This window comes from Muntiacus reevesi, chromosome 3 (assembly GCF_963930625.1).
Source record: "Muntiacus reevesi chromosome 3, mMunRee1.1, whole genome shotgun sequence".
NCBI lineage: Eukaryota > Metazoa > Chordata > Mammalia > Artiodactyla > Cervidae > Muntiacus > Muntiacus reevesi.
Genome location: NC_089251.1, coordinates 31,651,072 through 31,674,275, shown reverse-complemented (window position 1 = coordinate 31,674,275; position 23,204 = coordinate 31,651,072). Strand labels below are relative to the sequence as shown.

General features: G+C 40.3%; 1 protein-coding gene across 3 annotated transcripts in view; it reads left to right on the top strand.

Moving 5' to 3' along the window:
- Positions 1-11,419, top strand: part of ASXL2 (ASXL transcriptional regulator 2) — a 115,144-nt gene extending 103,725 nt beyond the window's left edge. For all 3 annotated transcript variants that reach the window (XM_065928702.1, XM_065928703.1, XM_065928705.1), the window contains one exon: positions 537-11,419. In XM_065928702.1, the coding sequence (XP_065784774.1) occupies positions 537-3,014 (2,478 nt within the window). In that variant the 3' untranslated portion in view covers positions 3,015-11,419. The remainder of the gene's footprint in view (positions 1-536) is intronic.
- Positions 11,420-23,204: the final 11,785 nt, after the last annotated feature.

Genomic DNA, 23,204 nt, shown 5'->3' with positions numbered 1-23,204 from the left:
CGGGATTGGGAAGACCCCCCTCTGGAGAAGAAAATGGCAATCCACTGCGGTATTCTAGCCTGGGAAATCCCATGGACAGAGGAGCCTGGTGAGCTAAAGTCCATGGGGTCGCAAAGAGATGGACGTGACTTTGTGACTAAACAGCAACATTAGTGTGCCACTTTATTTTTTCTGTTACTCTTCTTGCTTTTACACACATTTTAAAATGCAGATATAGAAAGGTCTGTATCTTAAATGATCAGCTATTGTGAGTAGTAGTGACATTAAGACAGAGTTGTGTTGAGAAAAGAGCTTTGCGACTTTGGGTGGGAGTGAATGTCAATGGAGGAGAGTCTTTGGCACCAATAGAGGAGGTGAAAGGACCCTAGAGACGGACCTGTGTGGCTGTCTCCATGGATTGGTCTCTTAGCCACAGGCCTCCCATCCTTGTCATAGTGTTCACCCTATTCTCAGAATTTGTGTTAGTGAAGTTTTGTTACTCTTATAAAAGAAAGCTAAGTTCTGTTGTTTTTTTTTTTCCCCCTTAATTCTTTCAGATCCCGGTCTCCAGAATCTCTCCCATGCCGTTTCCTACATCGCAGGTCTCTCCCAGGGCTCGTTTTCCAATCTCCATCACTAGTCCTAACAGAACAGGAGCCAGAACCCTTGCAGACATCAAAGCAAAAGCCCAGCTGGTCAAAGCACAGAGGGCAGCTGCCGCCGCCGCCGCCGCAGCCGCTGCTGCCGCCTCAGTTGGAGGGACCATTCCAGGACCTGGCCCAGGCGGTGGACAGGGTCCAGGGGAGGGGGGTGAAAGGAGAACTGCTAGAGGAGGGGATCCTGACTCAGACAGAGTCAGTGAGCCTGGCAAGAGCGCCGCACTGGAACTGGCAGGAACTGGAAGCAGGGGAGGTACGAGAGAGCTTTTACCCGCTGGGCCAGACTCTCAGCCCCAGTCTGATACCAGGACCGCAGGCCAGCCACAGCCTCATAGTGGCCCTGGAGCACAACTACAGCAAACCCCCTCAGTGCCTCCCACATCTGTCGTCGGTGGAGCATGCGCAGGTGTCCCCTCACCAGCCCACACTCACACACTCCCGCCAGCTTTAGGAAAATTAAGTAATGAAAAACTAAATCCACCCAGGGCAACAGGCACTGTGGCCTCTCTTAGCCAGCAGCAAGGGCCCAGTAACGGTAGGCAGGAGAAAGCACCTCCAGCTCCAGCAGATCCTCCTCTGATGGCGGGTGCCTCGCCTGTTCATTTTGCAGCCGCTGGCACAGTGGAGCCTAAAGCAGGTTCTAGTAAGAATGCCCCAAATCCTCCAGCCTCAGCAGAGATAAGTGCTAGCGCTTCAGTGGATCTAACCTCCTCCCCTTTAACATCTCTGTTAACGACAGCCACTTTAGAGAAGCTCGCTGTGCACCAGGTCAGCATAACCACAGCGCCTACCGGATCAGCTCCATCCTTGAGCACTTTGCCGGCAACTTCTAGCCTTAAAACTCTGGGAACTTCTTCACATATGAATGGACCCATTTCAAGGCCAAGCTCTAGTATCCCTGCTAATAATCCTTTGGTAACTCAGCTGCTGCAGGGCAAAGATGTTCCCATGGAGCAAATTCTGCCTAAACCTCTCACCAAAGTTGAAATGAAAACTGTTCCACTCACTACAAAAGAGGAGAAGAGGGTAGGAGCACTCGTGGGTACCAGCGTGACAGAGAACAGCACCAGAGAGGAAGTTCACGAGAGACAGTCCCATCCAGCTGCACAGCACCTGGGTAAAACTTTGCAAAGCAAGCAGCTCCCCCAGGTTCCAAGACCCCTGCAGCTCTTTTCAGGTAAGGATCTAAGGGACTCTGGCATTGACACACACCAGTATCAAGAAGGACTCAGTAAGGCCACCCAAGATCAGATTCTTCAGACTCTCAGCCAGAGGGTTCGGAGGCAGAACATTCTCTCATTTGTGCAGCCCTCGCAGTTTAGCTTTACTCACTCAGGTTTCCAGTTCGAGGACATCTCCACAAGCCAGAGGTTCATGCTGGGTTTTGCTGGCAGAAGGACATCCAAACCTGCGATGGCAGGTCACTACTTACTTAATATTTCCACCTATGGCCGGGGTTCAGAGAGCTTTAGGAGAACCCATTCTGTGAACCCCGAAGACCGATTTTGTCTGAGTAGCCCCACTGAGGCCTTGAAAATGGGATACACAGACTGTAAAAATGCAGCAGGAGATAGTAGCAGCGGGAAGGAAGAGGATACTGACGAGGAAAGTACTGATGATGAGCAGGAATCTGTCCTGGTGAAGGAGGAGCCGCAGGCTGCCCAGAGTTCTGGCAAGTGTGATGCAAGTTCGGGACCGCACAGTAGAGAAGCCCTGTCCACCAGTGACTGTGCAGCTAGAAAGAGTGTGAAGGCAGAGACACCCGTGCCTGAGCACACCCCTTTTAGTAAGGAGAATTACCTGTTCACTCGAGGCCAAACCTTTGACGAGAAGACCCTAGCCAGAGATTTCATTCAGGCAGCTCAGAAGCAGATGGCTCATGCAGTGAGAGGTAAGACCATGCGGAGCAGCCCAGAGCTTTTCAGTTCTACGTCTCTTCCTCTGCCTGCAGACAGTCCTACCCGTCAGTCTCTCCTCCTTCCACCACTGCAAACCCCAAAGCTGTACGGGAGCCCCACACAGATCGGGCCAAGCTACAGAGGCATGATCAACGTCTCCACCTCATCGGACATGGACCATAACTCTGCTGTCCCGGGGATGCCCGACTGTAGTCAGGTGTCTAGCAATGTTGGTGATGTCATGTCCTTTTCAGTGACTGTCACGGCTATCCCTGCCAGCCAGGCCATGAATGCCGGCAGCCACGGCCAGACCATTCCTGTCCAGGCCTTTCCTGAAGACAACAGCATAGAGGACACGCCTTCAAAATGTTACTGCCGATTGAAAGCCATGATCATGTGCAAGGGCTGTGGAGCCTTCTGCCACGATGATTGCATCGGCCCTTCCAAACTGTGTGTCTCCTGCCTCGTTGTTCGGTAATGAGATCAGAAAGAGAGCACTCTGTAAAGGAGACAGGAATGGGGAAGGGTTGATAGATGTGGTTTTTGCATTCTTTTGGAATCATAGAAATAAACAAGTAGGTTTCAGTTTGAGTTGTCTTAAGAGACAAGTGTTACTTAATCAGGAACACAGAATACAGATCTTACATTTTAGAGAAAGAGCACCTTGTATAGTAAGTCCAAGTCGAGCAAGACTTTGTGAATTTGTGACAAGTTTGCACTTACAAAATCATGTAAATATGTCACATCTCGTTTTAACATTTTTCCAGGTGTTTAGGTAATGATGTATTACTTTGACTTCAGATTGCTGTTCCACTTCATGTGACTTTTCACTTCATGTGAAAAGTTTAATGGCACACATGGTAAAAGGCAGCAATTTCCCTTCTGCCCTTTCCTAAGAGGCTAGAGAAAGGAAGGAGTGGAGGAATGGTCTGAGGAAATGACTGTTCATGTTGATTATGTCTTGACAGTCTGACCGCAGGCTTTACATAGATTCTTCAGCCTTTGCAGAATTTAGATTGAGGGTTTACTCACTCCCTTTACCTAGGTGGAACCTGCTCCAGTTCTTATTTTTGATAAGGCATTAATTTCATAGGCAGTGTTTCTGACTCTGAAAGTTCTGAGTTGGTTCTTGGTTTCCACAGACCAATCCTATTGCCAGGCACTCTGCTTGCAGTTTATGAATCCCTGCCATTCCCTAATCCCACTTCTTTGCCCTGAAGAAGAGAGTGTGAACTCTGAAAGAGTTGCCTCACTAGACCCCTCGGGTCACCATCACCTGTGCAGGGCAGTGAGTCCAGCAATAATCCCTGAGGATTTAGTCATTCATGGGAGCTTACAAACAAGTTTGAAATACTAGTAGAAAATTAACAGAGAAGTGTCAGTGATAGGGTGTTTTGTTGGGTAAACAGAGTAAAGGTGCAGAAATTGTTGAACTGAATTTAAGGAACTTTGGAAGACAATTTTAACACTAGAAGCAAAGTAGCCCCCCTCTCTCCCCCTCTTTTCTCCAACCTGTTACCTAATGTTCTACAGTCAGCTGTATCTACAGGTAGAAAAACTCTTTAATACCACATTTACCCCGTGCTGTTACATCTGTTTTGACCTCCCAGGCATTTGAGGAGCGTGGAAGTCATCTTAATTCTATTACTTTGAACATGTATGTGTGGCATACACACTGTAAAAGCCAGACACTTTTCCTCTTTTAGAAAATATGTCCCCTGTTTTGGATTACTGCTGTCTAAACATTATTAGAAGTTTCTAATGTAAAGGGGCTTTAGTGAATGACTAAGGGAACATTTAGAAAGGAAGAGATAACGACTCCAAATTTTTGTTTGTTCTTTTTTTTTGTTTCCTTTTTGTTGAATCCTGTCTCGTTACTGAAGAATTTTTGAATACACGTGTTTAGGTCATGGTTAAAGAACATGAAAATAAATCTACAATTTACCAGAATTTGGTATTAAAAAGTTGGAGATTGTCAGTGTGCATCATTTGCATATTGATTTCAAATCTCCTAATTTCATGTGTGTAAAGAACGTGTATTAGTGCCACCTAGCACAGTCGTCATCGTGCTTAATATTCAGGATGTGATATATACAAAATGCAGAACAGTTTAAACTCCTTAATTAAGGAGTCACATTCCAGATAGGGGAAAGTAGACAGTAATAATCTTAGCTTTGCCCCCATTGTACTACCAACCCCTCCCTACCTCACCTCTCAAATTATACATACACTCTTAATACTTTCAAACCCCACAAGAAACTATTTACTTTTGTTCTTTGTTTGTTTGTTTGTTTCTGAGTTTTTTATGGCCCAAAGCAAATAGAGGGTTAATATCTGTGTTCTATTTCAGCCAAGACAATTTGATATTCTTCTAACTTCCCTTTTTCTTCCAGCACACACATAGCTAACAGATAAGAAATCTGCAAGGATCCAGGGATAAGGAGCAAGTTCTCCAGCCAGTAACCAGTAGAAATCAGAAACCATGGTTCTGTTCTCAAATTGTCAGTGCCCTGGGTAATCCCAAGGGGTGTTTAAAAGACCTGTTGATAGTTAAAACTCTCCATTCCTAGCTTTCTCACTCCCCACTTTAGTGGCAGGACTGAGGGATGGCCTGCCTGCCTGCAGTGTTTGACTGCTTCAGAACTGACCCTACGGTGAACTTGAACGATCACAATTTGAATTTTCAAAACGATTTTTCTTCTTCACGTCTTTCCTATCATAGAAAGTCTCTCCTCCACGGTTCTCTTCATCTAAGGATGAAAAGACTAACCAGGAAAGGAGGAAAGGCATCAGGGATTTTCACATCCATTTAGAGAGCAAACCATATTGTGCCTATTCATCTTGACCCAGGCTCTTGCAGAGAGGCCCTAAGCAGTACCATTCACCAGATTCTCTTTACAAATAATCCCCAGCTAATAAAATAGTACATCGTCAGCTAGGTGCACTGCCTCAGTCTTGACTAAATGAGAAAATAGATGCTGTTAGATTGGTACAAAATTGAATGCAGTCTGTTTATCAGTTTGTTTCGAAACAGTGGTGTCGGGTAGAAGGTCATCTTACAATGCTGACTGAACTGAAAGAACAAAAATTAGAATCTGGCTCTTTCAAAAATGAAGCAGTAGGAACAATAAAACCTTTAAATTACTAGAATATCATATTCCAGTACCTTTCAGGCAGTTCTTAATCTTAGGTTTTCAGTTACTTTACCTTTCAGTTCAGTCTGGAATGTGTCTAATAAGTGCTCAGCTTATTTCTGTGGTATTAAGTTGCACTATTTCCAGTGACTAGTCAGGCATGTTGCCTGATGCTGATGCCTCCAGGGTATCTTCTTTGCCTTCAGATAACCTTCCACTGCGGGTCACCTTGGGGAGATGGCATTAATGATGTATCTATCACCTCAGTCTCACTGACGAATATTCTAAGTTGTCTAGTAGAGAAGGCTCCCTGAATCTTAAAGATTTTTTATTAAAATTCTTCCTCCTATTAAATAAACAGGAAAGCCAAATAACCTGAAGTTGTTTGCCCTACATAATAACCCATGTTGAAGATACTGAAGCTGTCTGTAGTACCCCATGTAACATTTTTTTAAAATTAGACCTGGCAGACGGGAAATTTTTCTTGTGGTGGGGAAGCATACTTACATGGGCTGGGAAGGCACACAGTGTAGATACCACAAATTTAAATAAATATCCAGAAGACCTTACTGCCTTCGAGGTGAAGGCATAAACTCATTCATAATCAGATAGTTTACCATCCTAATTTCTTACTGCCTTTCTCACCTAAGAGTCCTGAAGGCCTCTTGGGTGAAATTATTTGTTAAAATGAGGGAGTCTTTTCTGGTCATGACATCACTGTTTAGAGCTGTCAGTAAGCAGTACTAGGGTTTTCTCTGTGACTTAGGGATTTCACTTCACAGCAATGAGAGAAAAGTCTCCCCATTTCATTACAACAATGTGCTAAGTAAAAAAAAAAAAAACTTGGCCAAGGGTAGCTTTCAGCTCAATTCATAGAATAGTCCAAAGAGACTCTGAGAAATATAATAATAAGCAGGGATCTTTCCTACCGTGTTTCAATACCTACATAACCTATTGAAAGAGAACAATAGGTAAAACAGTTCCTAAAGTTGAAGTAAGAGCTTCATAGATTCTTGGTTACTTTATTTTTTTTAATGCTTTACATTTGATACAACTATTAAAGATCAATTTTAAAAAATAGCTTTCCAGTAATATATTTTAAGTAATATATATTTTAATATCTATGTAAAAAGTGACAGTGGAAGACTTTGAATTTCTCATATAAGGTATGTTTAATGTAGGACCTCACTGTTAAGGCACAAATTATTTCAAAGAAAGTTACTCAAAGACACTCAGATTATTTCCAAAAAATAAGAAAATGCAATAAGGGGACGTTTTGGAGTTTATTTTTTATTTTAAAAGATAATTGACTTATTTACCACAAGCTATTTTTTTTCCTTCTGGCTTAAAGGTTTGTAGAGACTGGTTTGGTAAATGCTAAACTTTTGTGTCTTTTGCCTTTTTAAAGGAATTGTTAACATTGGAATTGAGGGTATGTACAGAGAAGTTGGTGTCAGCACCATTTAAAAACATATTTTTTCACAAGTATAGAAAAATCATTTTACATAAAAATTTTAAGTATTTGCAGTAAATATATGTATATAGATTGTATGTATTCATATATTCTTATTTTTCATTTTATTATTAAGTAAAAGATAATTAAAGTGAAAATGAACAACCTTGGAGTTTTTGATGCATCTTGAGGTCTGACATACATGTGAAAGTGGTGTGGGTGAGGGCCCTCAGTTGTTGCCTTATACTGCTATTGGAAGATTACCAACAGATTGCACAGAAGATAGTAAAATGAGAAATTTGTGATAAATCAGAGTAGTGTATTTCTTTCAGAACTCTAGTAAAAATATTACGTTCTCCCGATCTGTCTGTCTCTCTGCTTTCACCCTTGTTTTCTCTCCTAACCACCTAATGTTAACTGCTGGGAAAGTCAAAACACAGTGCATTCTTTTTTTTTTTTTTTTTCATTTATTTTTATTAGTTGAAGGTTAATTACTTTACAATATTGTAGTGGTTTTTGTCATACAATGACATGTAGTATGCTTCTAAGACAAAGAATGATAAGAAAATACCTGTAAGGGGGGAAGTAGGTTTTTCTTTTTCCACAGTGGTTAATAACTCATTAACATTCTCTGCCACCACCTTCAGGCCATAGAGTTTACATGAAGAAATAATCTCATGAAGATAATAGAAATCATTCTGTTTCCCTTCTTTGAGAAGTGAATTTCATAGCCAGTTTTATGTCTTTCCCAATTGATCTGGAGATAGAAGGGCTAAGAAAACTTGAATGTTGCTCTTCTAATGCCAAGAAAAATGTTTATGGAAATGAGGACTGAGCCAAATGTTAGAGGAGAGGTTAACCACATACCTGGAGATAACCTGGAGTCCTGCTCTCCAGAAGTCATTTTGAGATTGTAAATATTTAGTTCTAGGATATGACTGAGGAGCAGAGGATACCTAGATAGTCTTTGGAAATAAAGACATATAGCCCATTCTTTAAAAATGAATAATATATAACTTTATTGGTGACCTGAAAGGAAGTAAGGTCAGAGTTTGAAGAATATATCTTAATGACCTATGAAACACTTAATTGTAGTTTATTAGTTCTCTCCATAATTGCTGTGGTGATTTTCACTGATAAAAATTGCAATTTTTGGAAATTAGAATATATAAAATACTTTTTTAAAAGAGTATGCCACTTTGGGCGGCATGCAGGATCTTATCTTCCTGACCAGGGATAAAGTGCATGCTTCCTGCGTTCAGGATGCAGAGTCTTAACCACTGGACCACCAGGAAAGTCCTGAGAATGTTTTTCTTTTTCTTTTTTTTTTTTCCATTTATTTTTATTAGTTGGAGGCCGAGAATGTTTTTCTAATAGACAGCCTTATTATTTTTAAAAAATTGAAAACTCATACATAGGGTTGCCCAAACATGTTGAAAATAGATGCCTAAGAGAACAGCACTAAATCTTTGCTGAAAAAACACTTAGTTCTAAAGGAAAAAAATCCTCAGGGAACATGTGCCTCATAATTCCCGCATTTGGTAGATAAGAATGAAGGTGAAATATTTCAAAGTGTGTGAACCAATCATGATAACCATTTACAAGGATGCGCCCCCCCCCCCCCCCCTCAATTTCTGATGCATACTTAACTGTTATTCCTACCTCACAGGAAGTAAAATTCACGTTCAGGTAGTGACATAGGACCTCAAGGACTGCGGTTGATTAAAAAAGCAATACACCAGAACACAGCTTCAACTTGGATCCCCAGCTTTCCTTTATTTATGTCACAGAGTCTTAGAAACCTGTGTTCATTGCTTTTTAACACTAGTTGACCAAGAGTGGTCTCCACAAATCATATTTCAGTGTTTTCTAGTTGTTTCTGTACATAAATCATGATGTTCAAATATCTTTTGAACACCTATGTGTGAAGCACTGTGCTAAAGTTCTGGTTAAGCAAAGGTAAAAGCAGTCATGTAAAAGGCTTTCCTAAAGGAATAACCGTATAGCATGAGTCTAGTACAGAACTCAAGGAGTAATATATGCTATTTCCCAAGATACATTGGAAATTTAATAAGAGTAAATGAACTATGAAATAGAGGTCTTTGAGGCACTGAGCAAAGCACAGTGGCAAAACATGAAGAAAGAAAAGAGGCATTGCCCCTGCATGAAAATTCAGTGTGGGAGTGAGCCCGGTTGATAAAATTTACCTCCTTTTGACAACTATCATTTGAAGATCTAGAGATTAATAGAAATTTCAAGAAATCTCTTGGTAATACCTAGATTGAGAAAGTCATTCTGTTCAGTATGTCAGTAAAGATACTTCATCTTATTTTCAACTAACAATTTGGTAAATAAAGCAGCTTTCCTGTCAAACCCAAAATAAGCTAAAGGAAATAAAAAAGCTTGATTTCTATCTTGTAGACTGGTGAGAAGGAAGTGTATTCATTTAAAACTTTAAAAAGATATTTTCATCCCCTTTCCCCCTCCATTATGGATAAAATTAATGTTCTTTTTATTCTAGTATTGTAGAATTGACTCCCCTGCCTTTCTACATAGAACTTGAATTAAAAGAGGCTTCAGTAGGACACTTGCCCTTATAAAAGTGGCCTAAATCCTAACTCTTTATGATTTTCCAGTAGAAAGAGTTTAAAAGGATAAATTATTTTCTCAGTGCTTATTCTTGAACTTTCTTTACCTGGATTATGGGTTTGCAACTTGAATTTCTGTATTCCAAAATATCCATGTTCACCTTTCAGTCGAAAAGGTATTAGGTGTATTCCACCATGTTATACAGTCTCAAGTCTGTCCAGGAAGTAAGGGTAGATACCCTGTATTTTCCTTATACTTAATGACCTTAAAGAGAAGATTGGGTTCCTTTTATAAGGACTGTATAAACTAAGGAATCTCTGTACCACTGTGTATCTCTCAGTCTTAACCTAAAAAGGGCAAGCATGCCTACAAAGATTTCCTTGTCACAGACTAAACTTGGAAGAGAGAACTGATCAGCTGTGGAGGTGGGCTGTGACTAGATAACCGGCATTCATGAAGAATAACTGCAAATTCAGCTTTCCTGGTTCTTCAAGCTCAAAAGAAACTAAAGGGAAAATCCTGATTTTCATCTTGGCTGCAAAGCCTAGTGAGTGCCTAGGGAAGAAGAAAGATAAATCCAAGATTGGATTTAAGATAGATTAAAACAAGATTATTTTTATCCTTTTACTGAAACTTTTTAAGGTTTTAGATTCCTATAATGTAATGAATTGCCATGAGTGGAACATGGAATTTGATGTGAGGCATTTTGTGGGCTAAGTGATGGTTTTTTATTGAACCATATTATCTAGTGACAGCTTTTGCCACTGCTCAGCATTTAAGGTTGTGCACCTGTGGCTCAGAAAAATTCTATATTAAACCAACTAGAGCACTTGGATCCTCTTTGTAAATAATATTTAATATTCAGATTAGCCCAGTAAGAAAGCAATGCACTAAATGTTATCAAAATACCTGAAGATACTTTAGAACTATTATTATACACACAGTCTATGTCCTTCCTATGGAAAGTGTGGTATGTAAAATCTTTTATTTCTTGAGTCAATTCTTTTCAAGTGTCTAATGTTTTCAGATACCTAGAGCTTAGAAACACTGGAGTTAGACTTGAACTCCATGTCAGCCGTTGTTTTCATTTTAGATTTTCAGGCATAGTGGTTTGAAGGCAACCCAGCTGAATCCATATGTAACAATTTTGAACAAGCTTTAAATAAATGAAACTCTTACAGAGTCTCAAAATTGGTTTCCTGTTCATTGTATACAGAGACAGAATCTGCGCTGAAAAGGACCTGACAGTTTTACTCTGATAATAAACTTAGTGAAGAGCAAGTGTGTCATTAGAAAGTTTGTTATGAAATTTTTAGAACCCATGAAAGATCTAGAGTACATGATAAATGAAACTCTAGAAATTAAAAACTTTTAACCATAAGTGCTACGACCTATTTTTTTAAACCCATATTCTGAGAATCATTGCTTCATACCTTAAGACTTTCACCAGCACCAAGAGAAATCAGAATGGAAGAAATGACCTTAGTTGGTCTTACTTTAAAATTTTTGTACACATAGGCCTTAGCACTTTGACAGATAAAGCTCTGCCATTTAGCTCCTTCTCACTCTTTATTCTTCCTACTTTAAGACTGTTCCTCTTACTGGTCGTATAAAACTACCTTCAGGATTGAATGTATAATAATGTTTCTGCACATGGACAAACTGTATTTTATCTTAATGACTCATTTTATGTTGAATAAAGGCATACAGTTTTACTCTAGTGACTGTGCCTTTTCTTTTACAAAGAAACCAGACACCATATTGAATGACTCAGCTGTTTGTTTCTCCTTCCCGTGTACCTGATTGCACAGCTGTTCCTGGGTCCTGGCTAAATGTGGGTATTACAGAGAGTGCCAGTCTCTTCAGGCAGCACTCAAAGAACTCAACATGAGCACTCACTCTCATAAAGAGTGAATGCATTTTAAAAATCAAAAGAAAACCGATACTACAAAGATATGCGGTATTGGCATAAAGACAGAAATGGAAGCAAATGGAACAGAGAGCCCAGAAATGAACCTTCAAATACATGGTCAAGTAATTTTTTATAATGGTGCCAAGACAAATCAATGAGAAAAGGGCAGCCTTTCAGTAGATGTTGGGAAATTTTGATATCCATGTGCAAGAAAATAATATCAGACCCTTCCTCTACACCATACATAAGAACTAACTTAAGTGGATGAAAGACCTAAACATAGCTAAAACTCTTCAAAGAAAACAAGAAAAATCATAATTGGATTTGACAATGATTTCTTGGATATGATGCCAAAAGCACAGGTGACAAAAGATAAACTGGATTTCATTAAAAATTAAAAACTTGTGAATCAAAGGGCATTATCAACAGAAGACAGTCCACAGAATGGGAGAAAATATTTACAAATGATATATTTAAGTCAGTTTTCAGAATATATAAGAAATTCCTACAACATAACCAATTTAAAAAGTACTTGAATAAAGGACTCGAGTAAAGGACTTGTATAGGTCTCCAAAAATGTACAGGTAGCCAATAAGCAAATGAAAATATGCTCAACCTTGCTAATTACTAAGGAAATACAAAACTATAATGAGATACAACTTCACATGTACTAGGATAGCTATATTGTCAAAAAATAAAACTGTTGGCAAGAGTATAAAAAAATTGAATCCTTGTGCATTGGTGCATTGGAAATATAAATAGGTACACCAACTATGGAAAATGGTATAAATGTTTCTCAAAAAAATAAATGGAAGTACCCAATGATCCAGCAATTTCTGGATGTACACCAAAAAGAAATGAAGGCAGAAACAGGTATTTGTAAACTAATGTTCAAAGCAACACTATTCACAGTAGCTAAAAGGTGGAATGACTCGAATGAATGAATATCCAATGTGGTATATACATATGATGGGATATTATTCAATCTTAAAAAAGAAATGAAATCCTGACACATACTACAACATGGATGAGCCTTGAGGACATTATGCTAAGTTAAATAAGCCATAAATAAAAGGACAAATACTGTATGATTCCATTTATATGAGGTGGAGTAGAATAGTCAAAATTCCTACAAAGTAGAATGGTGGTTGCCAGGGAGAAAGGGTGGAGGGGGATGGGGAGTTAGTGTTTAAAGTTCTAGACATGGATGGTAGCAGTGGTTGCACAATGGTGTGAATGTACTCAATACCAACTGTACACTTGAAACTGTTCTCTTGAAAATGGTTAAAATGGCCTATTTTATGTTTATTTTACCACAATAAAAAGCAAAAGAAAACAAAGTGGATAGCGAAATAAAACTTGTGTGACATTTTCTCATCTGAGCAACAAGATTAATTTAAAAGATTTTAAGGAAATAGCATAAGTTCCACCCATGGAGTTAAGAAAAACTCTATAGCACTAGAGAAACTAGTGATGATCTTAGAAGAAGCCATGTATCTTTGAGGAAGCAAAAGTTTTGGAGACCACCCTGTGCAACGACTCAGAAAAGTGTCCTTGGACCTAAGCTGAGAATAGAACCAAGTACAGCCAGGAACCCTGCTATTTAACATCATGTGAACTGCCAGGCTGGATGAGTTACAAGCTTGAATCAAGTTTGCTGGGAGAAATACCAATAATCTCAGATAGGCAGATGATGCCACACTAATGGCAGAAAGCGAAGAGGAAATAAAGAGCCTCTTGATGAAGGTGAAAGAGGAGAGTGAAAAATTGGCTTAAAACTCAACATTCAAAAAACTAAGATCATGTGGCATCCAGTCCCATCACTTCCCAGAAAATCAATGGGGAAACAATGGAAATAGTGGCAGATTTTATTTTCTTGGGCTCCAAAATCACTGCAGATGGTGACTGCAGCCATGAAATTAAAAAACACTTGCTCCTTGCAAGAAAAGTTATGACAAACCTAGACAGCATATTAAAAAGCAAAGACATCACTCTGCCAACAAAGGTCTGTCTAGTCAAAGGTGAGAGTTGGACCATAAAGAAGGCTGAGCACCAAAGAATTGATGCTTTCAAACTGTGGTGATGGAGAAGACTCTTGAGAGTCCCTTGGACAGTCAGGAGATCAAACTAGTCAATCCTAAAGAAAATCAACCCTGAATATTCACTGGAAGGACTGAGGCTGAAGCTGAAGCTCCAGTACTTTGGCTACGTGATGTGAAGAGCCAACTCATTAGAAAAGTCCCTCATGCTGGAAGATTGAGGGCAGAAAGAGAAGGGGGCAAAAGAGGATGAGATGCTTGGATGGCATCACCCACTCAATGGACATAAACTCCAGGAGATAGTGAAGGACAGGGAAGTCTGGTGTGCTGCAGTCCATGGGGTCGCAAAGAGTCAGACACCACTGAACACACGCACACACAGTGTATTAAGTTTGATGGTAGCTAAAGGTTTTTCCTAGATGCCCTTCATCAGGCTGAGGATGTTCCCTTCTATACCTGCTGAGAGTTGGGTTTTGTTTTTTATTTTTAATCAGGAGTGGAAATTGGATTTTATCAAGTGCTTTTTCTGCGTCTATTGATTTGATATGGGTTTTCTTTTTCATTTTGTTAATATTATGAATTATGTTGATTGGCTTCAGAATATTAAAACAACTTTGGATTCATTGATTTTCTCTATTGGTTTTTCTGAGTTTTTTTCATTGATTCCTGCTCTAATGCTTATTATTATGTTTCATTTCTTTTGCTTATTTTAGGCTTAATTTGTTCTTTTTTGTCTAATGTCTTAATATAGAAGCTGATGTCATTAATTTAACAAGAGATGTCATTAATTTAACAATTTAATTTTTTTATAATGTTTAGTACTTATAAATTTCCCCCTAATTACTCCTTCAGTATCATGCCAACAATTTTGATATGCTGTTGCTTTATTTCTCTGCAGTTCAAGATACGTTCTAACTTTGATTTTGATTTCTTCTCTGACCCATGTGTAATTTAGAGATGTGTTATCTAGTTTCAAAGTATTTGAAGAATTTTCAGATATCAATCTCTTACAGATTTCTATTTTAATTTCATTATAGCCAGAGAACATAGTTTTTAAAAGCTTTTTATTTTATATTAAAGTATATAGCTGGTTAACAATGTTGTGATAGTTTCAGGAGGACAGGAAAGGGATTCAGCCATGCATGTACATGTATCCATTCTCCTCCAAATTCCCCTCCCATCCCGGCTGCCATATAACATTGAGCAGAGCAGGGTACTCTTTTGCCCCCTTCTGCTGTCAAATGCTCTACCCCTGAGCTATACCCCCCTTTTGCCCCCTTCTGATGCCTATGTCAGAAGCTTTCTCTATCTCCTCTATACTTTAATAAAACTTTATTACACAAAAGCTCTGAGCGATCCAGTCTCGTCTCTGGCCCCGAATTGAATTCGTCTCCTCCGGAGGCCAAGAATCCCGCGTCTTATCATTCAGCAACAACCTTTCATCTTGGGGGCTCGGCCGGGATCCTTCAGGACAAGATGGGCCTGATAATCTGTGTGAGCCTACTTCTGCTGACTCCAGAAATCCTGAGTCTGCCGTTTGATCCTCAAGACAATGCCTTCCTGTCCTGGGCTCACTCCTATGCTGCATTCCATAATCGGTCTAACTGCTGGGTCTGCGGAGCACTCCCCACTTCATTGGTGGAAGGCTTCCCGTGATGGACATCTCCACTTCAAGGAAAAGGACTTTCTCCAAGTCTGCAAATACCTTCAACAATCCCATGTGATGCCTCTTCTTAAACTGATGACATCTAACAACCTTAAGATGGACTGATGTAACTATGGGAAAAAAAAAAAAAAAAACATTGAGCAGAGCAGAGGACACATTTTGTGTGACTTGAATTCTTCTAAATCTATTGACTTGTTTAATGGCTCATAACATTGAGTATGTTTGAAAAGAAAAGTGTGTAGTCTGCTGCATTGTGTACCATAAATGTCAGTTAGGTCAATGTGGTTGATAAAGTTGTCCATATTTTTATTGATTTTTCTGTCTACTTGCTATTAAGAAAGGAATATGGAAATTTTCAACTAGAGTGGTAGATTCCTCTCTCTTTGCAATTCTTTCAGTTTTTGATTTGTGAATTTTTAATAAACATTTTTTAGAGCACTTTCAGAGGTTACAGCAAAATTGAGGGGAAGGTATGGAGCATTAACATACACCCACAACCTCCCTGACTACCAACCTCCCACACCAGAGCTGTGTATTTGTTAAAATCCACTGGCACATCATTATCACCCAAAGTTCATAGTTTACATTAGTGTTGTACCTTCTATGGGTTTTGACAAATGGATAATGACATTTATCCACCATTATAATGTGGTACAAAATTATTTCACTGCCCTAAAAATCCTGTGCGCTCCACCTAGTCATCCCTTTCCCTACCTCCAACACCTGGCAAACCCTAATCTTTTCATTGTCTCCATATTTTGCCTTTTCTAGAGTGTCATGTATTGAAATCATACTGTACATAAACTTTTCAGATTGCCTTCTTTCAGTAATATGCATTTAAGATTCCTCCATGTCTTTTATAAAATTTCTTTAACCAATCATCCATTGCTGGACACTGAGGTTGCTTCCATATGTTGGCTATTATAAGTGATGCTGAAGTGATCTTTGGGGTGCGTGTGTTCAAGCTAGTGTTTTTGTTTTCTTCGGATGAATAACAAGAATTGGAATCGCTAGATCATATGTTGATCTATTTTTTTAATTTTCGAGGAACTTCCATTCTGTTTTCTGCAGTGGCTGCACCAGTTTACATTCCTGCCAGTGGTGCACTCCTTACCATCATTTATCTCTTGCCTTTCTGATAACAGCTCTTCTAACAGGTGTGAGGTGTTATCTCGTGGTTTTGACTTGCATCTCCCTGAGGCTTAGTGATGCTGAGCATCTTTTCCTGCACCTCTTGTCCATCTGTATGTCTTCTTTGGAAAAATGTCTATTCAGAGCATCTGCCCAGTTTTTAATTACCCTGATTGTTTTCTTGCTATTAAGTTGTATGAATCTTTTACATAGATATTAACCCCTTATCAGATATATGATTTACAAATATTTTCAACTACTTATTCAGTTGCCTTTTAATTTTGTTGATGATTTCCTTTGCTGTGCAGAAACTTTTTAGTTTGATGTAATGAACTTTAAAAAAAATAAAAAGGCTAGCTTGAAGCAGAAAGCTGAGCTATAACTTCTTTGTTTTAGCCAGTGTTCATTCTTCTCTCCTAGGGCAATAAACTTCAATCTCATTGTTTGACTGAAAGGCTTGGCCAGGGTTAGGGGGAAGGTAGAGGATGAATTACTGAGAAGGGAAAGTACATTATTATCCAATAACTATGAATCACATGTGCTAATTAGTTGAAGAAAACTTTCAAAGCATCAAGATAGAGGATAGTGAATGGAAGTCCATCCATGTGTATGTTGTCACTGGAATTTTATGATGGGATGAGTTGCAGAAAAGAAGCCTATAGATCTCAATCTTCTTCTACATGGTAGGAGTTCAGTATATCTATGTTGAATTAGGTAGAAATCTTAATTTGCAATTTTTAAAATTTCTTATACACTTGTGAGAGAAAATAAGGGCAAAGAAGGTTTTTTTAAGGCTTATCAGAAAAAAGGAAGAGTTAAATACTTTAATTTCAAATTATATTAAAAAATTGATGTCAAACTATCCTAAAAGGATTAAATTTTAAGAGTTGAAGGGATAAATAAAGGCAGATCAATATGATATACTCTTTTAAGTATACTTGTTGGGAATTTTTTAAATGCTCTTTAAACATCACCTCTCCCCAATTATTTGCAAATACATATTTTAGACAATTAGATATGCAGTGTATCTTTTTCTTTATTGAATCAATTTTTCTTTATTTTAATATTATATTGAAGATAGTAATATTTGCGATCAAATATCTATTGAGCATTAACCATGTGCTTGAGGACTGAGAGAAATAGTGGTTCCAGAGAGATGGAGGAGAAAGAACATGAAGACAGATGTACTTCGTAAGAGTGATAGAACCTCACATGTCAGAGTTAAGTGGCTCTGGCTCTCTGTAATGGGGGAAATTTGGGTGCTTCTCTATTTATGGCAATACCTCCATCTGTTTCACACATCTATAATTCATAAAATGCTTACAAAATTTATCCCATTTCATCTTCATCACTGTTCTGTGAGGAAGAGGTTACCATGTTTATTTAACACACAAAAATTTGAGAATCAAAGGGGATAAAGGCCCTCAGTCAGCAGAGTCTGTGTGGCAGAGCTGGGGGCGGAACCCTGTTTCCTGAGTCCTGGACACCAGCTACACCAGCGTCCTGCTTCTCTAAAGAGAGCACGCCCTGCCAAGGCGGTGGCGGCCTGCTCGATAGCATCCCCCTTCTGATACTGCCGTCTCTTAGGGAGGAGCCCCAGTCTCCTTAGGGGAAAGAAAGCTCTGCAGTTAGACTAAATATAGTCTGGGAGAGGCAGCCTCTCATTTGGACTAATTATCCTGTCACCCATCAGAAGAACAAAGAGTGAAGAACTTTCAGGCCTCATCATTCCAGCTCGTCTCACCAGCTGGGGCTTCCATGTAAAAAGCCTGACCTCCGGGCCGGGAGACGCACGTTGTTAACAGAGCAGACTGAAGTGACTAAGGAGCTGACTGAGGATGCTCTGGGCTGGCCCAAGGAAGACCATGGCAGAGACGAGACTGCTTCAGTCTCAGGCACAACGCCTCTATTGAGAACTGGAGGCAGATTGGCCTGGTGAGAACTCCCTCTGTTCAGATGGGAGGCCCTCAGCGAACCATGCAGCCTGACAGTCAGCTGCGTGCTCCATTGATAATCAGTTTTGCAAAGTTCTTCTTGTTCTTCCATCTAACCAACCCTTACATGCTGGGTTCAAGGCACGTGGAAAGTGAAATTCTCTCAGTTGTGTCTGATTCTTTGAGACCTCATGGGCTATACAGGGCATGCAATTCTCCAGGCAAGAATACTGGAGTGGGTAGCCTTTCCCTTCTCCAGCGGATCTTCCCAACCCAGAGATCGAACTCAGGCCTCCAGCATTGCAGTTGGATTCTTAACCAGTTGAGCCATAAGGGAAGCCCAAGTATACTGGAGTGGGTAGCCTGTCCCTTCTCCAGAAGATCTTCCAGACTCAGGAATCAAACTGGGGTCTCCTGCATTGCAGACAAATTCTTTACCAACTAAGCTATCAGGGAAGCCGTGCAAGGTATGTGGGGTGTTTATTAAATATCATGTCATAAGGAAGCCAGGAGATATGCTACCTGAATCCCTAAGAGTTGAATTGAAAACCAAAGTTAGTGAAATTCAGGAGAATGAAAGTACTTTGGTCAAGATGCGTGCTTACACCATTAAGGTTTGAGGTCAAAAAGAGTTTTATTATTGAAGGCCAATATATCAGGGCAAGCAATGAAATATTGCCTCAGGGGAGCTCTTTTAAAGTCTTATTTGGTATTAGAGCAGTGCTATAGAACACATGACAGCAGCCAGTAACAAAATTTTTAAAATGAAGAATGAGGCTTAATAGAACACAAAATTCTGTTAACCACCAGTACTACAAATGATTCCAGTTAAGTTACTTTCTGTTGTGGATAATTTCATTATAGAGATGTAACATCTGCGGGTGGGCTCAGACCAACTGTCACATGTGAGAATCTGGACCAGCATACCTAACATTTGAAACAAGTTCCAAGTGAAACAGTGCACTGGAAAAAAATATTTTGCACATTTCAGATCAGATGTTTTCACATTTTAAAATCAAACCTCATTTCTAAGAAAAGGAATGTAGCTCATTCAGCCAATGGCAAGTGAAATACAGAATTCAAAGTGCCCACGTCACAGTTAGAATCATCATCCGACCCATCCCTGAGTGGGGACATGAGTCATACATCCTGTGTCTGGTACTGACTAGTGGATATTCAAACTTCATCATCAACAACAACAGTATGCATTTACTGACAATCCGCTCTGATAAGGGGAATGAGCCTGAGAAATTAGTTTTGAATTTCATGAACACATCCTCTTCAGATTTGCTTCAACACAGAATTCTGCTTCAGAACCCAGGGATGAAACGGGAGCTCCCACCTCTACCCAGAAGCTGGAGGAGACAGAAGTAGACTAGGATCCAATGCCGGGCTTCTGGAAAGCAGTATAGAATGGAAAGAAGTAAAGAGAGTTGGGGAGCCAGTGCTCTTAAAGTCAGGAAATTTGAGACTGGTCGTTTCCCTTCTTTTTGTGCTTGTTCCCTCCTGTGAACCCCTCCTCCTCTGATTGTCTCTCCCTCCCTGACTCCATCTCCTTCTGGCTTCATTTTATTTTGTCTGGTTCTTGCTCATCCTCGGCTTTGTCTAAAATTTTACTGCTGAACGTATGTGAGAGAGCCATCAGATCAAAAACCAGTCACTCTGAAAGCCTGGACCATCCTAAAGACCAAATTGGATTAATTATGCCCAGACACGCTTTTAAAATGCTTTTAAAATAAAGAAAGAAAACCAAATGAACTGAAAAGTTGGGTTCAGTGGCCTTGAAATAATGTGGCTTCTTTGCATATCTTGGTAGGGTTTTCGAACGGTAGAAAAGACAGTCTTTTTCAGGAGACTTTCGTTTGAAAATTTACTTGTCTAAGAGACTCAGTCAAGTATATGCTCTCCAAATGCAGGTATAGCGCTGGATCCTCTGCAGCAGACTCCAGGTCAGTTCTCTCTGCCCTGAGAGGAAGGCACTTCTGGAGAGAAACGTGTTTCTGGATGGAGAATTTGGAAGGGTGGCCTAGAGCATACATCCAAGGGACAGTGTTTCTAAGACTTGTAAGGGTGATGCATTTCTCTCCCTTTGTAGCCAAAAATAACAGATTGCAGACAAAGTAGGTCCCCTTTAGACCGTGGTTTCTGAAACTTGGCATTTTGATGTTTGGGCCTGGATGAGATTGTGCTGGGGGCTGTTTTATGCTCTGTGGAATATTTAAGAGCATCCCTGGCCTATCTATACCCATGAGATGCCAGTAGCATGCTCCCCCACACCCCCTGGTTGTGACAACAAAAAAAGATGTCTCCAGACATTGCCAAGTATCTACTGGGCAGCCAAGTCAACCCTGGTTAAAAATCCCTTCTTTAGAGAAGGTAATGGAATAGTCTGTTCCAAAATATACAAAGTGAAAGTGAAGTCACTCAGTCGTGTCCAACTCTGCAACCCCATGGACTGTAGTCTACCAGGCTCCTCTGCTCATGGGATTTTCCAGGCAAGAATACTGGAGAGGGTTGCCGTTTCCTTCTTCAGGAGATCTTCCCGACCCAGGGATCGAACCCTGGTCTCCCGCATTGCAGGCAGACACTTTATCCTCTGAGCCACCAGGAAAGCCCCAAAGTATACAAAGAAGATCCTAAATGTTTTAAAAAGCTTAGGGAAAGAGGATTGTTCAGGAAAAATAGGATGATAGCTTAATTTTCATAGCTTCTAAGCTGCTCCAAGCTGTTATCTCTGCTAAACTGTATGCTTCATAAGGGCAGGGACAACAGGTATCTTATTTACTGCCATATCCTAGGGCCCAGTATAGTGTCTAGGACATAATAGGTGCTTAATGAACATTTGCGGAATACACCATTTAATAAGCAAATCACAATAAACTGTGGAAAATTCTGAAAGAGATAGGAATACCAGACCACCTGACCTGCCTCTTGAGAAACCTGTATGCAGGTCAGGAAGCAACAGTTAGAACTGGACATGGAACAACAGACTGGTTCCAAATAGGAAAAGGAGTACGTCAAGCCTGTATATTGTCACCCTGCTTATTTAACTTATATGCAGAGTACGTCATGAGAAACGCTGGGCTGGAAGAAGCACAAGCTGGAATCAAGATTGCCAGGAGAAATATCAATAACCTCAGATATGCAGATGACACCACCCTTATGGCAGAAAGTGAAGAGGAACTAAAAAGCCTCTTGATGAAAGTGAAAGAGGAGAGTGAAAAAGTTGGCTTGATACTCAACATTCAGAAAACAAAGATCATGGCATCTGGTCCCATCACTTCATGGGAAATAGATGGGGAGATAGTGGAAAGTGTCAGACTTTATTTTTTTGGGCTCCAAAATCACTGCAGATGGTGATTGCAGCCATGAAATTAAAAGACGCTTACTCCTTGGAAGGGAAGTTATGACCAATCTAGATAGCATATTAAAAAGCAGAGACATTACTTTGCCAACAAAGGTCTCTCTGGTCAAGGCTATTGTTTTCCCAGTGGTCATGTATGTATGTGAGAGTTGGACTGTGAAGAAAGCTGAGTGCCGAAAAATTGATGCTTTTGAACTATGGTGTTGGAGAAGACTCTTGAGAGTCCCTTGAACTGCAAGGAGATCCAACCAGTCCATCCTAGGGGAGATCAGTCCTGGGTGTTCATTGGAATGACTGATGCTGAAGCTGAAACTCCAGTACTTTGGCTACCTCATGAGAAGAGTCCCTATTGGAAAAGACCCTGATGTTGGGAAGGATTGGAGGCGGGAGGAGAAGGGGACGACAGAGGATGAGATGGCTGGATGGCATCACCGACTCGATGGACATGGGTTTGAGTAAACTCCGAGAGTTGGTGATGGACAGGGAGGCCTGGTGTGCTGCGATTCACGGGGTCTCAAAGAGTCGAACACGACTGAGCAACTGAACTGAGCTGAACTGAACAGATACATAAAGCACCAAGACACAGTCCTATATTAACCCTAATCCTTACAAAAACATTAGTAGAATAGGCATTAAAAGTAAAACTCTTTAATAAAGCAAATTCAGATATCACATAATTGTCGACTCCTAATTCCTGTCCTTCTCCCAGCCTCTATTCTCAAATGGGATGAGCTAAAGCTCTTACCAACCAGAGTAGAGAGGGCTGCAACCTTCTCTGTGGAGGTGGGGAGGCAGAGAGTGAGTTCCCAGGTATGCTTCCAGCCAGATTTCCCTGGATCCAAAAGACACAATGGATGCCAGGGAGCATGGAGATTCCTGGAATTATTGCTGCTGCCCTGGGAACTTGACCAGTCACAGGACCCATACTTGTCCCATAAATATTTAAACCAGAGTAAACAATGTCCAAGTGGCACCAAACCACAGCTGAGACTCATACCCAGAACCCAAATCCGAGTTATTTGATTAACTTCTCAAAATGGGCCCTCGCATTTTATAAGACTGATTTCTTTTGCCTACCCATCTTTTACTGTATCATCTCTAAGGTACAAATGAGGAAACTGAGGCTTTAAGAGATTGCATGCTTTGTCCGCAAACACAAAGTTCCTAGATGGTAATCCAAGATTTGTATCATGCAAGGCTGGGCTGACTCCATGCTCTTTCAACACATAATTTTCCAGATCAGAGTTGGTGATGGCCATTCCTGCATTCTGTGTGTTATGATTCCCTGAATGGTCTGGGATGGGAGACTGTCAGATTCTTTATTATGTGGGCTTGGGAGGGGCAGATGAACAGGACCTGATTTGGAGCCAACAGCCTCGAAGCTATGCCAAGCAGGCATCCCAGGATGAAGAGCAGGCAGGACTGGACTGGCCTGGTAGGAACAGA